At 39.2% G+C, this 21657-nt stretch overlaps 1 protein-coding gene across 3 annotated transcripts in view; it reads right to left on the bottom strand.

The window, feature by feature from the left end:
- Creb5 (cAMP responsive element binding protein 5) overlaps positions 1-21657 on the bottom strand; it is a 398137-nt gene that overhangs the window by 85972 nt on the left and 290508 nt on the right. For all 3 annotated transcript variants that reach the window (XM_010628286.2, XM_010628284.1, XM_010628285.2), the window contains 2 exons: positions 9098-9224; positions 3039-3149 (listed from right to left, as the gene is read on the bottom strand). In XM_010628286.2, the coding sequence (XP_010626588.1) occupies positions 3039-3149; positions 9098-9224 (238 nt within the window). The remainder of the gene's footprint in view (positions 1-3038; positions 3150-9097; positions 9225-21657) is intronic.

Below are 21657 nucleotides of genomic sequence, written 5' to 3'. Positions count from 1 at the left end.
ACCAGGTAGCCAGTGAATTTCCTGGGCCCCACTTCCACGTAAGACACAAAGGTCCCAAGCATTTGGAGGGAAGAACCTATTATTTTGTGGGTTAGAAAGGTGGGAGGCTGTCAGGACTTTGAGCCCACAATAGCTCCCAGTTGAACCCCAATATGTGTGTGCACATTCATACAATCACGCCATCATATGTCTACTGGCATAATTCTGCAGATAAAGAAGAACTCATAACACTAAATTAGAATCAGAATGATGAAGAAACGATCTTAGAACACTGATGCTAATGCACATTAAATCACAAGATTAGTACGTGTGCTTCTTGATTTAGGTTGATCAGATTAATGGATCTGAGAGCTTGTTAAGAACACCCAATTCACTCTCTTCCAAAACAAAAATGACTGGTTTCATGTAAAGAAAGCAAAGGCATTCTGATGGGAAATCGCTCATCTGGGAGCCTCTAGCACAGCTGTGCATGGAAAGCAATCCTGTCTTGAGCGTTTGTCCTCCTTTAAGATCTCCAAGTTTCCTGAGATACTCAGGATGATGGCTTTTGTCAGGGGCCAATGGGGAGTTTGAAATGAACATGCGGACGCAGGATTCCTGGAAGAGCAAATCTGGTGCTGCGGAATGGGCAGCACCTCCCCTGGAGCTCTCTGGTTACTTGTGTGCTCTGAGAACACACCCTGCTGAGTGCATTCATCACAATAGCCCATGTGTGACCTTAGGAAAAGTCCTTGAAAACAGTGAAACAAGAGTCGCAGTTGAAATCTGGAATCCATTCCAGTATTACACAGGAAGAAAATTAGGCATAGAACAACAAAACCCATAGTTCAGAGAATCCTGGGGAGGCTCTGGCTGACATTAAAATCACGGAAGGTTTTTTTTTTTTCCTTCACTACTTGGGATTTTAGAAAAGCTTTTCATCTGAGCGGCCCCCAAAGCTGCTAGAAAATACTGTATAGCTAGTAGATGGAAATAACTGGTTTCTCCAGGAAACAAAGCAAGCAGAATAAGAACAAAGATGCTGTATGATATCAAAGTTCATTTAACACTTTTCCAAGCTTCTAAGCAACTGTTATTTTCTCAAATGTAAGCGGCAAATATACCATTTCCCCTTTGGATTAATGTTTTGGCAATAACGAGGGGAGCAGGACCGGGAGCTGGGGGCAAAGAGAATAGTTGTGGTCCCTGAGCCCCCAACTCTATGACCAAGTTCATCAGCCCAGACACTGTGGGCCTGGAAATACTTACTCACTTAGAACATGAATCAGCAGAGTAGTGTGCTTGCTCAGTGAATTTAACTCAGCAAACATCTGAGTGGTGACATTATTTTTATAAGCACAGATCAATTCCCTTTTGTTTCCAGCTGACATTATTCACTATTAATTTGCCATAGCATATGATTTATTTCATACACATAAATAATTATAATGTACTACCTTTAGAAGTATGTTCCTTCTTTGCCAGCAAGCAGAGAGTCAGGGCATTTCTGAGTCAAGTGGTATCATAAAACCCAGTGAAAATCAACTGGCAAGGAAATATGGTTTGGAATTGCATTTTAGCACCCCTCTAGCGTTTATCTGGAAGGTCTGAGAGAAATAAAATTCAGGAATCATCCAACTGGGGCTTAACATCTCAGACCCAGAGCGCTTATTCTACGTGCATGAAGGACTTCATTTTGTTTTTTCTTAAGTACCTTCACAGTTCACTTTATTTTTCCTTTAAAAAGAAAAAAAAAAAAAAAGGTAAATGGAATTACTTTGGTCTCCAAAGCAGATGCCAATTTGAACTTTAGTCTGCCAGTAAGTATTTGGTTTGGCTCCACAGGGCTTAAGTTGAAAAAATATTTGCCGATTCCAAAAAGATTTAACGAGCTCTGCTGTGGGTGCTGGTGCCATTTGGCACATCACAGAGCTGTGGCACAGCAAAGAGAGCTCTCCTGACCACAGATTTTATTTGCCCAAGGTAGCTAACACTGAGAGTTCAGTTGATTACTCGGGTCAAGAAGCTGCACATCAAAAATGAGTGAATTTTCCAAGAGACAGTGACCAACACAGGCATCAAAAGCACCTCTTGCTGACTGTAAAAAGGAAGTTCCTACGTCTGACTTCACCCATGGACAGGAATTGGTGGCTGACCTTCAGAGCTGTCGAAAGCACCTTTATACCAACACAGTCCCTAACCCACCAGTCAGAAAGCAAGACAGACAAATCTCCATCTTCTAGCAAACACCATCTTATCAAATATCAGATACAAAAAATTTGCATGGTATATTTTGCAGACATTTGATTGTTTACTAATTGCAGTGTCTAAATTTAACTATATAAAAATTACATATTTTAACTAACTTTGTTAAAGAGTACAAACAAGTTTATATTGCAGTGACAGACATGCACTGCTTTTAATACTATTTGGAGAATATAGATGCATAAATCTATCACTGACATTGGAAAGACTGATCTCACTGTACAAAAATATCATATGTTAAAAATCTCTAAAGGTTGTCACCTGAAGTCACATTTTTCAGCATAGGTTGCAAGATAATAAAGCACTCATCTTTTCAAATCAACATCACATCTGACAACTATAACAAAAAAATGCAAAATATTTTTATCATAATGCATGCTTAAGAACCGAAGGTCTGTTTTAACAATATGGGCACAGGAAACTGGCACTGAAGCTATAACTGCTTTGAGGAAGACGTTGGATCTGGATTAGTTTTGTTATTTCACGTGGTGACCAAATACACTTGAACATGTCCTATCCCAACTCCTATGGATCCTCCCAAACTTCAAAATGTCCCTTTTTTAAACATCACATGCCAACCCAATGCTTGGAACACAATTATCTGATATCAAGGACCTATAACAAATAATCCTCTAAAGAGTTCCAGTCTCTGAACTGCCTTTCCAGAGATAGCTCTGTTCACCAAAACAAAGACAGAACCCTCTAGTTGGATTAACTGACATTGCAGATTTCAGGGTAGAGATCAAAAGAAAAAGTCATGAAATAGTAAATTGATGATGACAGTTGTTACTTACCATTTTGGCTTCTGAATGCATTGGCTGGACTTGGGGAGAAGCACAGGGGTTACTGAGATTTGGACCTTGCATGCCCATGATGCTGGAGTTCACTGACATTTGTCTCTCCATCTAAGAGAAAGGAAAGCAACAGAATTAGAAGTCTGAGAAAGGTAGACGGGGGCACAGACAAAGGCACACTTTCCCTTCCAATGATCCTTTAGGATTTCTTTGAAGAACTCCTTAGAAAACTGGAGGTTTTGGTATATGTTCTGTAATGTACTCCTGAGCTTTGAATCCGAGCATATCAAAGAATCATCCAAAGCATGGCCATCTGTAGATTTCTCCTGCCCAAGACAACTGTTGTCCTGGTAAATCATTTCCAAACAAAATTGCTAAGTATTTAATTTGTGCCCATTTTCCAAATATCACCAATCATACTTGTCTTTTTAATTATAAGAAACAATATATGCACGGAAGGGGAAAAATATATATAATGCACCAAATGGTTATCTCAGGATATTAATGGCATTTCTTTCTCCCTAAATTGTATACAGTAGATGGGAATCTTTTGGCAATAAGAAAAATATAAATTTAATTTAAAAACAATATTCTCCAATATGATGCGTCATCCTTTTGCTCCAGCTCATCAAGAAGTCAAAATGACCCAGCCTAGACATTTGAGTTGCTTTCTGGGGGCATTTCCTCCTTCCTCCTAACCTGCTCAGGACTCCACAGAGCCACTGTCTCAGGCCTCCCTGCTTAGCTGGGTCTTTGGGTAGGTGAAGAGAGGCAGTGTGGGTTTTAGATAATACTTGAACAATGCTAACACATTATCATCCATCTAAAATTAACAAGACTCAGATACCTGAACTGCTATTTTTGTCTTCAGGGTGATCCTATTAAGAAGTAAACATAGGTTGAGCCCCCTGTATCTGACATTCTTGAAATGACAAGTGTTTTGGATTTCATACATTTTCAGGTTTTGGAATATTTGCATATATATAATGAGATAGCTTCAAGGCAGGACCAAAGTCTAAACATGAAAGTCTTATGTTTCATAAACACCTCCTACACATAGCCTGAAGGTAATTTTATACAATATTTTTAGTGCTCCTGCATTTTGAGTGTCACCTATCACATCAGGTGGCATCATGTTGGTAAAATGTTTCAGATTTTGGATTAAGGATGCTCAACGTATACATTAAATTTTCCATTTCAGTCTGAGAAGGATGTGTCTGGTTAACAATATTTTGTTAGTAGAAAAATAACACTTTTCATAGAATAAGTTAAATCAAGTATATATAATGTTACTATCATACAGAAAAATAACTATTTTCTTTAGGGGGATATAGATTATTTAATACAAATATGTTTCCATTTACCAACAGAAGGAAATGAAAAGAATGGTTAGAAAATTAGGGGAATCAAGCATTTGCTCTAAGTTACCCTAGATCTTCTTGGAAATTATGAGAAGGTATCTTACAGGTTTCAAAGCACGGAAGATGGAAAGTGTGGGCAAGAGGGAAGCTTGAAAGTGATCATTTAACTAAAAGACTCTGAAAGTCTCTTTCATTGTAGAAATTCTGTGACTGTGATTCTGTTTGTGTCTGCCCTCAGGGGCAGGAGTTCAATTAGGACCCTAGTCTGTGAATTAGCATACGTGTGAGCTAAACGTTTTCACCTGATTGATTGGAGATACTCAGCCTCCATCCTAGCCTGAATTAATTGATCAGTTAACTGACAAGGGATGGATATGACAAACTGTGTCAAAAGGAGCTACCCAAGGCAAATTTTCTAAATATTCCAGAGCACTTCAGCAAAACTTTCTGAGTTCTTACCAATTCAGTAAAACATAACACTCATTCTCACGTACCACCAAATCTCCAGACAGCCTCGATACATTTAATTTTTGAAATCATTGTTTTAATTAAGGTAAAATACATAACATAAAATTTACCATTTTAAACATTTTAAATACCATTAGGTACATTAAGTTCAGTGCCATTAAGTTCATTCATGTATTCTAATTGTTAAGTCATGAAAATTTCAACAGTTCCATTGCTCTAAAATGCATATTAATTATAACTCCCACTCCCAGAGACAGGATAGGAGAGTCAGAATATCATTTCACTACTTACTTCTATAGATGACCCTTTTAAAGAGAGAAATCCAAGCACAGATGAACTTTTGCCTTCAGTTTTCCAAAGACGACTCTTACAAAAGTATGAGTAATTGTCCAGGGCCTTCCAAGCTACTAGCTGTACAAAGAGATGAGAGTAGCCTGCTTGTGGCTTCTGGATCTAGAGTCAGCAATCCTTCCCATATTTTGGAAAAGTGTTCATCTATGGTTGTTTCTACTCCATGACTCACAGAGTACTAGTTCCAAACACACTGATTTTTCAATCTATTTTTAAAAACGGGGGATGGGGTAGAGCTCAAAGAGCGAGTCTTGCCTTGTATATTCATGACCCTGAACTCGATTTTCAGCACCAAGAAAATGAACAAAAATTGTATTTTCCATCTTGTTAATTATTGTCATACAAACAAAGAGTGTCAGGAAGGGCCTCTGCAAAGAAAGGATTTGGTGCTTTGTGTTAACAAGCCTTTGTCTGCACCAGAAGCTGAGCTTTAATCAGTTGAATGGAATTAAGAGGCCAGGAGATGGAGTGCCTCTGCTGAATGCTGGGCACCATTCAGCATTAGAGGTAAAATACCCAGGCAGAAGCTGGGGGCATAGCTCGGTGGCAGAGTGCTTGCCCAGTATGCTGAGGCCCTGCACTGGATCCACAGCACTACAAACAAAAAACAAAAACAAAGAACTCCCTCTTCTTTACACACTAAAAACAAGAGCTAGATGGTTCATATATTGCTGCACTTCTGTAAAAATAAATGAGTGATCATATTCCTAAATTATTAGTTTAATTTTCAAGATGAAAAATCACAACTCACTGAAGTATTTGTTCTTTTGTACTGTTCTTCCTACATCCTCAGCATCTAGCATAGTACTTGGTGCTCCACAAGGTTTGGGAATGAATGAATGAATGAATGAATGAATGAATATATCCTTTTGTTTTAGAGCAAGGCTTTGTAAAATGTGTGGGTTGGTAGCGTGCATTACAAATCAGTTAAGAATTTCACTGTCACTTAAAGACACAGTCTCAATCTTTAACACTAGGAATTATAGTTTCCCAGGGCAGGACCTCTAGGGGAAGAGGCTGCCCTTGGCCATCCTCAGAAGGCCAAAGTTATACACCTTAGCTGGTGACAGGAAACTAATGAAGAAAAAGTTTGGATTTCAAGGAGATTTTATATTATCATTAGCAATATTAGCAGCACTCAAGACCAAAGCTTCTCAAGCTCAGTACTATTGCCATTTTGGTCAAATAATCACTTATTATGGGGCTGTTCTGAGCACTGTAGGACATTTAACAGCATTCCTGGCCTCTGCCTACTAATGCTAGAACTCCCATTCCACTCCAGATGTGACAACCAAGTATATTCAGATAGTGAAAAATAACCCCTGGGAGACAGAACTGCTCCCAGTTGAGAATTGCTGCTCTAGGTCATGGCAGCTACACACACCACAGACATGGGTTTGGGAACTTCTGCAGGGCTGGCATCCTTACCTTTCTGTCTACACTGGCTCTTGCCCATGTACCTGAATGTCTGCTTCTATCCTGAAGTATCAACAAAAGGTCAAGTTCTAGGAAGAGATAATGTGGAGCTCAGGGCCAGACACCTACCCCCTTCAGCCCAACTGTCCTACCTTTGTCCCTGATAATGCTATACAGTTTAGCTAAATATATGTACATACATACATTTCTCTATAGTGTCATTTTTCTGGATAAGGTATAGAAGTTCTGAAAGAAAACTAATATCATATTCGGCAAGAGGGATTTAGAATCTAAGTGAAGACAGCTTGTGTTGGAACTCTCCAAGCAATTAGTTCAACTGAATAAAACCTGAGAGAATTGCATCGATGGCGCTGTTTTTCTTCATCTACATAGGAATATTATGGGTAAAATCAATCGGCTTGATCTTCCCATTCCCTAGCTCAACATCACAAAGATTATTTACAGCTTGGACCACCCAGTCTTTGTAGTGGGCAGGTCCCTTTCTCCAAACTGAGCTGATCTACATTCCTCAGCCTACCCTTAGAAAGCAAACAAAGTGCTCAACCAAGGATGATCTAAGTCACTCAATGTGAGTTGAGATGTGGGTTCCAGTCACAACTCTTCACTCACAAACCATGTGACATCGGACAACTCCCACTTCTTACCTTTCAGATTTTCATCTGTAACATGGATATTCGATAATTATTGCTACCATATTCCCACATAATTTCCGTTCCAGTCACAACTCTTCACTCACAAACCATGTGACATCGGACAACTCCCACTTCTTACCTTTCAGATTTTCATCTGTAACATGGATATTCGATAATTATTGCTACCATATTCCCACATAATTTCCAGGAAAATAAGATGACATAAAAATATTGATAATTCCGTAAAATGTCAAAATGCTCTGTGAACCTTTGTTAATCTCTTGTGGGAAGATTTTAACTGAGATGTCGCACCATCTCTAGGGCTTTTGAGAACTCTCGTGGCCCTGCGAATCAGAATACCAACCACGTTCCCCGAAGTACAGTGACAACGAAGGACAGGGAGGAGGCCCCATGGAAAGAGAGCAAGATCTCCTCTGCAGTAGTGTAAATCTCTCTTCTGCACTTATCTATCATTTCAGAGGGGAGCAGTATAATACAACGATTACAAGTGGAAACTCAGCAGTCAGACTACCTGGATTTAAATCCCCACTCCAACACTTACTACCTGTATGACCTTCACCAAGTTATTCAGCCCCTCTGTGCTTTCATTTCCTCGTCTGTAAAATCACTGTAGTGATAGTGCCTTTCTCATTGGAAAAGTGAAGGGATAGAATGTACCTAGACCTTGATAGCGAAAGAATGGGCTTAGCAGCTAGAACTTCTGGGCTCAAAACTCAGCTGTTCTGCTTCTCATCTGAGCAAGTTGATCGCTTTACTTTCCTCATTCAAAAGATGGGGAAAAGGGCTGGGGATTTAGCTCAGCGGTGTCGGCGCCTGCCTTGCAAGCGCAAGGTCCTGAGTTTGATCCACAGGCTCCCCCAAAAAATTAAAATTAAAAAACACAGACTTTGTGTAGATACTCCACATTTTTTAAAAAAGATGGGGCAGTAATAGGACTACCTCACAGAATTGTTTAACGTGTTGACAAAGGGCTTGAAAGTGACCAGCACAAAATAAGCATTCAATAAATGCTGATAGCATGATTTAGGGAACACGATATGCTTAAATACATATTAGCAGCTATTATATATGATCATTATTGTTGTTATTATTTCTCTGAGTATAGGCTAGTTCATTGGCAGTTTATGGTCAGTGTATACAAGTCAAACTGGACTTTGTAGTGAAGCCATCCCTTGTAGCTAAGAGATTGGCTCTAGAACACTCCTGCTTCCCTCTTATGCAAAACTTTGTGGACGTTCACATTCAATGTATCAGAGGGCATAGCATTTGAATATAATCTATACATATCCTCCCACATACTTAATCACCTCTAGACTACTTATAATACCTACCATGCAAATACTTTGTAAATAGCTGCTGTATTGCATTCTTTAAGGAATAATGACAAGAAAAAAGAGTCTGCACATGTTTGGTACAGGTACAATTTTTAAAATATTTTCAATTCACAGTTGGTTAACCTGCAGATATGGAACCCCCAGACAGACAGGGCTAACTGTGGTTATAAGACATTGTCTCCTTGAACAAATTCCACTCCATGGGTATTGCAGCTTCACTAGTAATTAGCAGAGAGATGAGCCCTTTGAAAGTGCCAAAAGACAGGAGAGCCAGCAAAATGCCTGAGATGAGCAGCTGTGCTTTTGAGGCAAAGAGGCACACAAATCACCACTCCATGCAGAAGCTGCTGCCTGCTTCCCAGTTAGGTTAGATCTCTGCTTCTCTTTCCTTCTTTCAGGAGCTTTGAGTCTCTGCATTTGGGAGAAGCTTCAATGGAACTCCCAGCATCTCTTACCGGCATTAAGACAGCAGAAGATCCAGGCATGGTTGGGTTGGGCAGGGTCCCAGGCATGGAGGCTGGCATGGGCTGTCTCTGTCTGTTGTGGAGATGTAGAAGAGAAGATAGAGAGCCTGGAACAGGCCTGGGAACGAAGGAAAAACACCAGACATTACTCCTGATGCCCTGGGCCTATTCACCAAGGCCCAGACCCTGCAGGGACACCCACACCCACGTCACATGTGCAGCAGATCAGAGCCAGTGATGGGAGAGCCACATAATTGAGGATATTAGGGAAATAATAACAAATAAAATACAAGCCTGATTTCCTTTGCTGTTTCCTAGCAAATACACCAATTCCACTTCATTTCCTGAGCCCTGTTATCTAACCGATGTTTAACAGAGACAAGCCGGGAAACCTCTCACAACCTGTTTCTAAGGAAAGGGCCAGGGTAGCAGAATCCAGTGTCTACTGAGAAGCTCAGCCTTTAAAGCATCTTAGAGCTAGAAGTCCGAGTACATGTGATTTGCCCACATTGCCCCTCACCTCTCTGCCTGGAAGCCCACCTGGCTTTGCTCTGGGTATACTTTCATTCTCTTGAATTGGCAGAGCAAACGCCATTCATGAATTCCTAGCAGAAATCCATTTTTAATTTTCCACAGTTCTCCCCTGTGACTAGAAAAATCCATCGAGCCACAAACTCAAGCAGCCAGATTGTGGGTCACAGTACTAAGGCCAGCTTTTCTGGGGGTGAGTACAGAGCCCAGCCCCGCCTCCAATCTCTCATTTCGTGAAACTTGAGGCGTTAGGCTGTGTGACAGAAACTGATTTGGGTCCGACCTGCTGGACTTGGGTAAGCATCCCTCAGGGGAGAACACACTTGGAGCTGCGGCTTCAACTTGAAAAAAAAAAAAAAAAAAGGCCTTAAATTGATTTAATGAGCCAGGGTATGTGGAGCCGAGGGGGAAAGGGAATTATTTGTGTTTATTAAAAATGGCAAACGAGTGACCTCCCCAGCTAAATTCTCGATCTCCTGATGTTTTTGCTCAGAGGAGCTATATAAATGTCAAACCATTAAATTAAAGATTTAACAACAAACAAAATAAAACAAACAAACAGAGACCTCTCAAAACCTCAGAGTCTTCCACATTAAACAACTTTATCCTGTAGGCCATATGAGAAACTCCTACTTCTAGAATTAGTTATTTTTCTAAAGAAAAAAGAAGAGATCCCCCTCATGCTAAGAACTGGGTAAGGGTGCCGTGATGGATGCTCCCTTTCCTCTGTTCCAGGAAACAGCAGCCCTATCTGCAGCCCCATAAGGGAGTCACTTTGGTGGAGCCCATGTGCCTTCCTGGGAAGTGAGGACTGAGATTGTAGAAAGAATGCCAACATGTTCTTTCTTCATTTTGCTTTTAAAATTCCAGAGAAGATGAAGTTCTCCACTCTTTTTTTGCCTGAGAGTTCTTTTGGACATATAGCTACACATATCCTATAAGGATTAGTCATAAATCAGTCAAGATTTATACGCTTGGGAAGGTGCATATGTGAGCATACGAAAGAATATAAAAATCATTCTTAGAGGTTATGTCAATGCATACAAATGACACTCACTTGGTTTTTTATTTTTAACAGAACGTGTGTAGAAGTGAATGTAAGTAGCTAATATCAATGAAATGAGTGTTTTCCGAACAGCAAGCGAAGCACCAAGAGCATCTCTTGACATGTGCCCTTGGGACCTCTAGAGTGTGGACCGACAATAAGACAAGCAGGCCTGGGAAGGCCCATGACCTTTCACGGTTTGAGGAAACTTCTGGTTCTAATTGCTTCAAAATATTACAGTAGATTGTGACCACATAGTCTTAAAATCCTTCAGAAATGATAACGCAAGTCAGATAGGTAGGGTGGGAATGCTTGTTTTATATTCTACTGTCTTAACATTCTGTTTGGGAACTCTAATGAAAGGACAAGAGTTGTATGCCAAAATACATAATGCTTAGTAACAGAAATTACCTCCAGGTTCAGGATGAATAATCGGAACACCTTCGTTTGATAATGAGCAAGATTCTAGAAAGTACTTTACATAAGGCTTATTACCCATCTGTCCATCTAAATAGATGTCCATACACACATCTATACATACACATATGCACATACAGAGCATTTTAACATACATCTGTCCTTGAGAGAAAGTTTTAATCACAGCGAAGAACAAACAAAACTTGTTACAGGAAAGACAAGTGAAAGCATTTCCTTATATTACGTTGATTTGTGATATCTTCATGAACAGAGTACGGTAACATATTAGCATTATTTACATTCTGTTTCTAACTAACATATTAAAATAATCTTGGTCATCAGTTTTTATAGGTGTATTCATTTTTTAAAAAGAAATTAATTAGACAACTCAATCATGATGAGAATGGAAATGCAGAATTAATTAAATCCAAAATGAGTTTTCATTCTTCCCCAAATGACAGTCTCAGTTGTATAAAACAGTTAGCAAATGGTATGTTCAATGTTCTCATTAGGTCAGTTATATCCCCACCATGCAAAGATCTGCTAAATTTTACAATATCAAGTATTTCCTCATGAGTTAAGAAAGCCTCTCAGGGTATTGGGCAGTCTTGAGATTCTAGTTATGGTTTCTAAGTAATACCAAAAAGACCAATCAGCAATACATATTAGAAGGGAAAATGGTTATTTCAAATGCCTATATGTTTAGATTCTGAACAATTCTGAGGTTCTTGTTTTTCACAGATTCTGTACATTATCTCCTCAACCTCTGCTTACAAACCTGACCGAATTTTCTAGACTTCTCACTTGGAGTTCTAAAACTACAAAAACTGAAAAGAGTAGAATCTGTCTCTACCATCACTATGTGTATAAGGAATCAGGGCTGGAGGTGTATACCTCAGGGATAAAATGATTGCCTACCATGTTCGAGGTCCTGGAGTTCATCCACAGTACTGAAAAAATATTAACAAAGAAACAAACAAATGGACAGGACCAGACTGAGGATTTATTCCATAGAATCAATCAATTGTCCATAATATTCATATTACTAAGGCAAGAGTGATACTAGAATACTTGCACTGTCTAATTCCCTTTGTGTATAAAGTACTGAAATAATTATTATGTAATATAGTACAGTTGTTTAAAACTTTTTATACTGCACCTGAATAATGCTTCATATTTTTTCAAAGTTTTTTCATATCCCTAATTTTATGAGATTCGAAACAAGGCAATGTGGTAGGTAGGTCATATTATTCCCAATTTACTAAGGAGTAAACTGAACTCACATGCATTTATATTTGCCCAAGGTCACATGGGTCATGAAAGGGAGCAAGGCTTATGCTCAGTTTGTAAAGCAGAGCTTCCCCCATCACACCTTGATGGTCCCATAACTAAATTACTATTGACTTTTTATGCTAAAATAAATTCAATGGTCCATTTCTTTTGATATTCACATTGCTCCCTGGACTTTCCATGAAGTACTAAAATAATGGAATACTGCTAACATAAGAAATCAATCATCTACATCAACTTCTATTTTCTTCCTTTAAAAAAGTAAACAAACAAAAACGTCCCACGCAACACATCAATTAGATTTTGAAAATAAGATGGCAAAATAGCAATAAAATTGTGAAAACAAAGACCCAACAGTCTTTCCTCTAGTGCAGGCTTGTTGCCATGAGCTAATAATTCCAGACTTTGAGCAAGCCGTGCCTCCTTGTTAATAACCATATGCCTCTAGGTAAAGTATTTCTACTAAAAATTATTGAGGCATGGAACAAGGTAAGATGTGTGAGCTCATGTTGGATTGTTCAATTACTAAACTGAGTCCTACAGCATTAAGAGTTTTCCAACTTGACAGATTATTCCTCTTTATACACTTGTATAAACATACTGCTTACAGATGAAATCTATGTAAGCTTTTCTTTCAATTAAAATGTCAAGGATGACAGACTGTGCTTTCACTGTCCTTAGCAGAATGATAGGTACCACAGCAAGCAATTTCATGTCTTCATTTTCCCCCGAAGGATGTTTTCCATTCGGGGGGTGTCTGAAAACAGGACTGCGTCTGCCAGTCTTCCTTACCCCCAGCAAGCCTACTATCTCTAAGGAGATAGGGACCAGGCCCTGTGCATTTGGGAGGTTGGAGAAGGGTCTCTCCAGACTGCTCTCCCCTCCTAGGTCTTTTAAAACTCTGTGGTACCCCAGGACTATCTAACGATCAGGGCGAAGAGATCTGCCAGCCATGTGGACACCTAAAGGAAAGGTTAAATGATGAAAAAACATTAGCTCAGAAAACTGGAAGATTAATGTAAGCATGGAAAATAGGCCATAGACATCGAAGCAATCTCAAGAAGATAAAGAAATATTCTAAGCACTTGGTGGAAGACAGGATTTTTTAAAAAAGCTTGAGGGCAAGAAAATAGAATAGAAAGAATTCTGGGCAAGAAGTAGGAGATTTAGCCACTCAGGTGCCATGTTACAAGAGACTTTTTGAACTTGTGGGCTCTCCATTTCATCTGTCTAATAGAATCTAGGGTACCTCAAAATCCCTCAAGGTCTAAAATTCAGATTCTAAGTCTTCATATGAAATCTGATGTTTTTAATCCAGCTGGGCTCTAAGTTCCATTGTGATGAGGGTAGTTTAGAACTCAGTTCTTAATCTCAAGACTACATCTGAAAATACAACAATTGCTTCCAAATGGTGTTCTTAAAAAGGGCTCTGCATTTGATTGAACCACATTTCTTCCTCGCCTAAATGTGACCCTTCACAGGCAGAGATGGTGTGTTCCTGTGACATTATACTTGTATTTGCCTATGAAAACAAATGTGGTTTCCTTTGGACCTTCTTAAAAGAAATATGGTGGCCTAATTTGACAAACTAGTTTTTGTCTGGGATAGAGAGACTGAAAAGTTAAGAAAAGAACATACATTCTTAAATCTTTTCATTTTGCAGTATTGGTGATCGAACTCAGGGTCTCGTGCATGCTAGACTGAGATACAACCCCAGCTCCTTTTATTGATTGATTTTTAATTGTGAGACAGGGTCTTGCTATATTTCTCAGGCTCCCTTCAAAATGTGATCCTTCCCTAACTTCCCAAGTAACTAGGACTATAGGTGTGTGCCACTATGCCAGATAAACTAAAATATGCTTATATTTTAGGAGAAGGCATCTTCTGATATGAAATGCTGATTTAGTCATTCTCTTTTTAAAATTCCCACTTCTGTAAAGAAATAAAATTTTCAGGATAGTCAAATCAAATGAGAAATGGAAAGATAATATATTAATTTCTTCCATTGGGTAATAATTCCATTTTTAAATGAATAGTAAAGAACTTGGGCTCAGGATCAAGACCAGGTTGCTGTCCAAGTTCTGTTGTATATTATGTGATTGGCATATTACCTGGCTTCTGCTTCCTAAACTGTAAAATGAGGTGACAGCTATATTTATTTCATAGCATTAAATGAGTTATTACATGTTAAATATTTTCAACATGATAAGAAAACATTTTTGTCATTATTCTGAAAAGTTGATCAAAGAACAGATTAATTATCATACTTCAATAAAGAAATTGTGGCTTAAACCTGGGATTTTAAAGAATACTGATCCTTAGGGTTGAGGAGCTACAATTTAACCAATATAAAATGTTCAATATTCTCTACATATAAAATATATTTTTTAAAAAATATGCCAACTTTAGTTATGTGTTATGTCTCGGGCCTGTAACCCCAGGAGTCTGGGAGACTGAGGCAGCAGGATCACAAAATGGAGACCATCCAAGGCAACTTAGTAAGAGCCTGTCTCAAATTAAAAAGGAAAGGAAAAAAAAATACAAAAAGTGGGACTATAGTTCAGTATGAAGACCCTGGGTTCAATTCCTACACTGGTGGGGGGGAATCAACTTTAGGTTTCCAAACATGTCTCCAGAAGCAAATGAACTCCTCTCACCCACAACTTCAGAGAACTGCAAAATGACTTCACGTTTCTCAGAAAGGGCCCTTGCACATATTTCCTCAAAATGGAACCTGACTAGTTCCCTAGAGATCAGTCTTTAGTAAATTGTTTTTCCTGAAAACAGTGACAAAAATCCAACAGAAGCAATAATTGGGAAAACAAGAAAGCTGTCTCACCCATATTTAAAAAGACAAAATAAAATTATTGTATCAATTAAAAAGATGTTGAGCGAGAGAGAGATCATATTACCCTATTGCCTGTGTCATTTATTGAATGAAATCATAGTCTGCACCAAGTCTTACCATCAACTTCCTATGACAGACAGCAAATACATTTCCTCTTTTAACAAACACAACAAAGAAATAGAAAATTTGCCCGAGAGATGGTTCTAATACAACAGCAACTTCAGTTAAATATGAATTCTTTCCCAATCTCTCTGTAACTCAAGAGAAGGCTTCTGCTAATGAGCTGATATTTACCCAAAAGACAGGTTCCCCACCGACTTTTCTTTTGATGATATGGACATTCAGGTGCTCAGGAAGAGAATTTGCCTGTGCATCTATATCATATTATCTTCCTCACCCCTTAGCCCCCATCTTGTTCTAAAACAAAGAATTAAACAGCAATGCCAAACAGCATCATCATCTACTTGATGGGGATACCAATAGGCTTGGCGTTCCTGTGGTAGAAGGTGGAAAAACTCTAAGATCTGTGCCATCTGGCCTCTGACTTCTTCCCAGATATGGCCCTGGGCTCCAAACACCTCCAATTTTGATCCTTTTCCACCTTCAAGGAAGATATTTGACTTAAGTAATCCTCACCACCTTCTCTAGGCAACCACACTAGGTTGGGGGCTTTTTGGAATGTTCTCAGTGCATTCTGGACTATTCCTTTTAACATTTATCACTGGCTAGTCAATCCATGAATTAATGAAACAACTGATCAACGAAGATCAAATAAGAACCTAGTATGTGTCAGACTGTACATTCTCATTTCAGAGGGGAAAACTAATTTGGCCATTTAGATCATTTGTATAATAATTTATTTACAAATTTCCACTTGGGAAAGATGTAATAACAAATAAATTAAGTGGAATTCTGTAAACTCTTTGAATTTATCTTTAGATTCACAATTGTAATTCATCAGTGGTTGAGAAAATTTTTTGTCTTTTGTTGTTGTTGTTTTCTTTTTCTTTTTGTCCTGGTAAATGAACCTAGGGGCTTACACGTATTAAGCAAGGTGTTTTTTGCTTTTAATTTTATTTTGAGATAGATTCTCTAAGTTGCTTAGGCTGGCATTGAACTTGTGACTCTCCTAGCAAAGTCTCCCTAACCACTGAGATTTCAGGCACATGCTACCATAACCTGCTAATGATTGAATAAATTTTAAAGGTCTCTTTTTGCAATAAGATAATATACTGAATAAATCATAATTCTACCTGCCTTGTCTACCATGGCAGATACAAGGAGTGATAAAAATATATTACAGTGAATGTTTAAATTATTTTAAAAACCTTATTATAATAAAAAATACATTGCCAAGAATGATGGGCTAAGTGTGTTTGAAGTGAGGGGAAATATTTTAAGAGGAATTAATGGCAATACACCTTTTACTGCAATAAATTTTTAAACATTTAAACATTCACCACAATTTTTGACCATACCACAAAACTTAAGAAACATGTAAAGCCAGGCCTGTAACTGGGGGGAGGTGGGGCTGAGGCAAGAGGAACACAAGTTTGAGCTGAGCCCAGGCAATTTAGAGACTTAAAAAGACCCAGTTTTAAAATAGAAAATTTAAAAAGGTCTGGGGATATAGCTTAATGCAAAGACCTATGCTTCAATCTTCAGTAACACAAAGACAAAATAATAAAATAAAATGATGGAAAAAGAAAGAAAGAAGTTCCTAATAGGTGTTTAGTAACTATTTCTTGGATTAATGAAAACATGGATGTCAAGTATCTAATCCACCAGCAATAGGCATTACAAAAAGTGTTCAATAAATTATCTTCACAGTGATTTATAAGTCATAAGTGAAACTTCAATTTATACTAACTGCCTAATATAATCCTTTTTTTTTTTTCTTAAAAAGCACACATAGTTATCCCCAAGGTTATTGGTACCACTGCCCTTTAAACTCAAGCTTTCAGACAAGTCCTAGGCATATTTATTTTTGCATCAATTAAATTAACTTTCATTTGAAATTATATTTTAGGCATTCATAAGGAAAGGCTAAGAAAAATTCTGAAACTCTCATCTGTGTCCAATTTACATAATGTCCTCACAGCTGAGTGTGTGCACTGCAGTAAGGGTGCACTTTATAATGCTTAGAGCTTTGTGTGCTCAGGTACCTGATATACTCACACCACAGTCAACCTAACTGCTCCTTTCTACCTTGCAGAGATACACTGAGATCAGTGAGGGCATTTTTGGAATCATCGTCACCCAGGGTATCTGAAATTAAATATAACAGGTAAATGAGGGCCTCCTCTTTTTGTGAAAATCAATTTTGCACCACTGATGTCTTTATTTTATAGATGTAGTATCTGTTATCTTATAAACCACAACTTCTTTTCCTTTAAATGAAAACCTGGCTTTGCAAAAGCCAATGGTAGTAATAAAACAATACAGCTCACAGATCTGCATCCTGCTGGAGCCTTTGTGTGGTTTTATAGTGTATAAGCTGCATCCACTCAGGCTGAGGAGGAAAACTAGTGCTTTCAAGTGTTTTAAGCAGAGAGTAGTAATAGGAGGGGAGATCTGAATTTATGGTCATTCTGTTAAGACTATTAAATCAATCTTCTTTTTTCCTCTTGGCTTCTTTAATGACTGATTTCTGCACCATTAATCTGAATTAGTCATGCAGTCAGCCTGATTCATTTAAGTTAACCAAAAGCATGGCTGGATTGGATTCTGATGTACTATTGTCCCCCCAAAAAATCTATTTTCAAAAATCTGATAGTTCTTCCTTGTAAAGAGCAAAAGGCTTTTTATAAAGATCGTTTGTAAGAGACCCTAAATGCAGTTTGGCTTCAGCCGTGGATCAGACATGCGGACAAGAAAAGATGGCTTTTCAATCAGCCAATAACTTCTCAGTTGCATCAATTATTCATACAGTACACTTAGAAAAGGCAAGTAAATGCAGATCAAAAGACATAAAATGAAAGATTACTTTGAATGTGGCTCAAATAAATGGTGCACATCTGACCAGCTGTGGAAAAATATATCTTTATCAAGGCATATCCCTCAGTACAATTTCTTCCTGTTGTGAGTTGTTAATAAGCTTCCTCCTAGCTTCCTAAGGACAAATAAGCAACCCTCTGATTATGAGCCTTGTCATTTGCATGAGACTGCTGCTTGCATTCATTCACCATAAATAAATAATTCATGAAAACATTCACTAACCCACTTGCCTGGATATTCTGCAGAGGCGAAGACCTCCCTGAGCTTCCAGGCAGCATGGACAGCCCCCATCCCCATGCCAAGCTGTAAGCCAGCAATTCTGTTTAGGTTTCTCCTGGCCTTTCAGCTTGACAGTTATCATATTTTCATTCAGCAATTTGTGGAATGCATAACCAGCACCAGCCTCTCCCACCCATATTCCAAATTTACAACTCAATTTTGCAGCTCAATGACAATAGCTGCAGCTATAAGAGACTCCAGAAAAGACAGAAGAACTCTGAAAAAAAAACTATCAGACCACCAGGGCGGCTGGTTCTCGCTCAGCCTGCACATTCTCCAAGGTACCTTGCTATATACACTGCCCTCAGTGATAGCTTTAACATCTACTTGAATCCTAAGGCAGAGGCTCTTAAATATCTGGCCCCAGGGAACAAAATTAATGACACCTTCCACTCAGCCATTCTCCAGAATTATTGTATTTCAGCTTCTTAGGGGGTGGCACTGTGATGTATTAGCTCCACTGATACACAGGCAGGAGAGGGGACATAGAGCAGCTTTTGGCAACTGTTATGCCACGCATGGGCTGTGCAGCCTGAGGTTTGGTAGAAGTTTGATTTCCCAAGTTCTACTCTTGGTGACAAAGTACTGAGGCAAGGCTTTGAGGACCAATGCCATAAAGACCGGGTAGCAAATGCGACATTCTGATACAGGGTTGTTAAAGCTATCTTAACCACCACTGAACCAAATAACCAAAACCCGTGGGATTCGTGGGAAAGATGCTAAAAACATCTGTGTATTGTGGGAGGAAGGAGACTGAGGGGATGAAGAACTTACAGAAGCTTCCTGAAAAGTACAAGAAAATATTAAAAGGCCAGAAAGGGAGACCTGGGGGCAAAAGTAAAGGGATTAAAAGCCTCTTAGCCAAGGGAAGTGACAGGAGAGAAAGCTGAGAGATAACAAAATAACTTTCACGTTTCCAAATTACTAGAGTCAGAGAACGGTCAGTGACCAGTCACCAGTGCTTCAGACCCAACTAAAGCAGAATAATAACAACGATAAATCAGCAGCACATATGATTTAAGTTGAAAAACAATATCTCTTAGGAACAAATAGTATAAAACAATGCAACGCTCAACCAAGGTTTTGGAATTTCCTCTTATCGTGCTCTAGAAAAAACAGATCTGTTCCCGACTGGCCTGGATTCTAGAAAGGAGGAGGAGGAATTGGCAGATCTCTCAAGGTCCTAAATCAGGTCTGTTATTTTCACTCACTCCAGCCAGAGCGGCCGACAGACCTGACAGCAATGGTGCTCGCTGCCCTCATGAACCAGTACAGGGAATGAAGTGGCCTCGTGTGGCTGACGCGGAGCAGGCCTCAGGGTGCCTCCTGGCTCTGCCATGGACCAAGAGTGTGGGGGCTGTGCAACTCACTTATCTTCTGGGCTCCTCCTCAGCAAAGCCATACGGCTGCAAAGCCCTCTTCACTGGTATTGTGTGAGGTGATCACAGAGAATAGTTTGAGTGCATTTGGCCCTAGGAGGGTGGTCAATGTGTACTCTACTCAAAAAATGATTCATCTGCTTTAGAAAATAAAATAAGCACTATTATCATTGAAAAACACAAAGTAATGATATATTGTTCTGAATTTGGGGTAGGGCATTTGGGAAAAATATCCAGAAACACCCCTCCAAGGGATCTTGGGGTCTCTTCCACGACTGTGAGACCCACTGTTACCACTGAAAAGCCCTGCTCTGATCTCTCCAGACCAGTCTGATCCCTACCAAGTGCTCTCACACACAGTCCCATCTTCCCACTGGATGAGAAGAATATAGGAGACCACTAAACTTGGCACACAGTGGGAGCCTCACAGAGGTTTGCTGAATGACTCGAGGTGACATCATCCTAAACTGTTTCTCATTTTCTAGCAGCTGTATCCCTATGATCCATGACAGTGATCTTTAGAAGTTTTTAAAATGTTCTTTCCTTTTTTTTTTTTTTTTTTTTGCAGTGCTGGGGATCTAATCGAGGGCCTCACACATGCTAGGCAAGTGGTCCACCACTGAGCCACAGCTCCAGCTCCATGACAGGGGTCTACAAGGGCCTTGGACCTCAGAACACTACCCACATTTCTAGGGGCAGCAGCAGGCTTAGTGCTGACTCAGGTGAGACTAAGGATGGGGGAAGGGTGTAGTTTCTAGGAAACCGGGTACTCCTTCTTGTGCAACCTTCCCTGAGCTACCTTTCGAGTTCTCCGACTTTGCAAGAGCACTTATCATGAAGCTAAACTGATATTAATCTGAAACACTTAGTAAAATAGTAGCAATAAAGTGCATAATAATGACATTTGGCATTCACGCTGAACTTTGCATACAAGGATCTCAAAGGACCTTTCAACCAGGCTTTGCTATTTTCCAAACTACTCATGGATGGACTCACCACACAAGCAAATAAGGAACTGCAGGGAAGTCCTCTTTTCTGGAGACAGGGTTGATTCTATCATTAGGCTGCGACACTGAAACTGTGGACACGCTAGGTGCCTAAACACTCCCACTGCATGCAAACACCGGCAGACAGCTCCATGCTCAAAGGCAAAGGTGAAAGACACCTTTTGTCTCTTGGTCCCAAATATGCTTCCGCCAGCATTAGTCAGGTCACACCTTGGAACTCAGGTTTACACTTTATAGACTTGTTTTATTTCTGTATTTCTCTCACCCTTCTTCTCAAGGTATTTAGAAGTACAACTGAATTATCTATGTGTATTATTTGATGGTATGACGTTGCAAAAGGCTGGTTTTCTTTTCAGTTCATTCTGGGTAAACAAAAAGTTTCTTGAGGTTTAAATAATTAGTTAAAAGCCATGTGTGTGCGGGGGGGCAGTTACAGATAAAGTTTCTCTTCTAAAGCACTGTTCCCTCTCTTGGTGGCCCTGCATTTTTCTAAAGAGAATGACTTGCTCAGTTTCCCAAATCATTCCCCAGACGGTCCTATCCCTATGCTCAAATAAATGTGGTATTTGGTGTTTCAAGTTTAAAACTTAATTTGGTATCATTTCAGATGTCTTCCTACAGCTTCATAAACAATTTCCCCAGAGGGACTTGGGTCTGATTTTAATTTGTGGTGGATTTATGGGCAAAGTAAATGTGAATTCTAGCTACAGACTATAAATCCCTAATAGAAACAGAAATGGAAAGTGACTGACAGGACA

Source organism: Fukomys damarensis, unplaced genomic scaffold (genome assembly GCF_012274545.1).
Source record: "Fukomys damarensis isolate Sample0158 unplaced genomic scaffold, DMR_v1.0_HiC HiC_scaffold_4, whole genome shotgun sequence".
NCBI classification, from domain to species: domain Eukaryota; kingdom Metazoa; phylum Chordata; class Mammalia; order Rodentia; family Bathyergidae; genus Fukomys; species Fukomys damarensis.
Note: the sequence above shows the minus strand (reverse complement) of the source record. Positions and strands in the feature narration are given on the sequence as shown.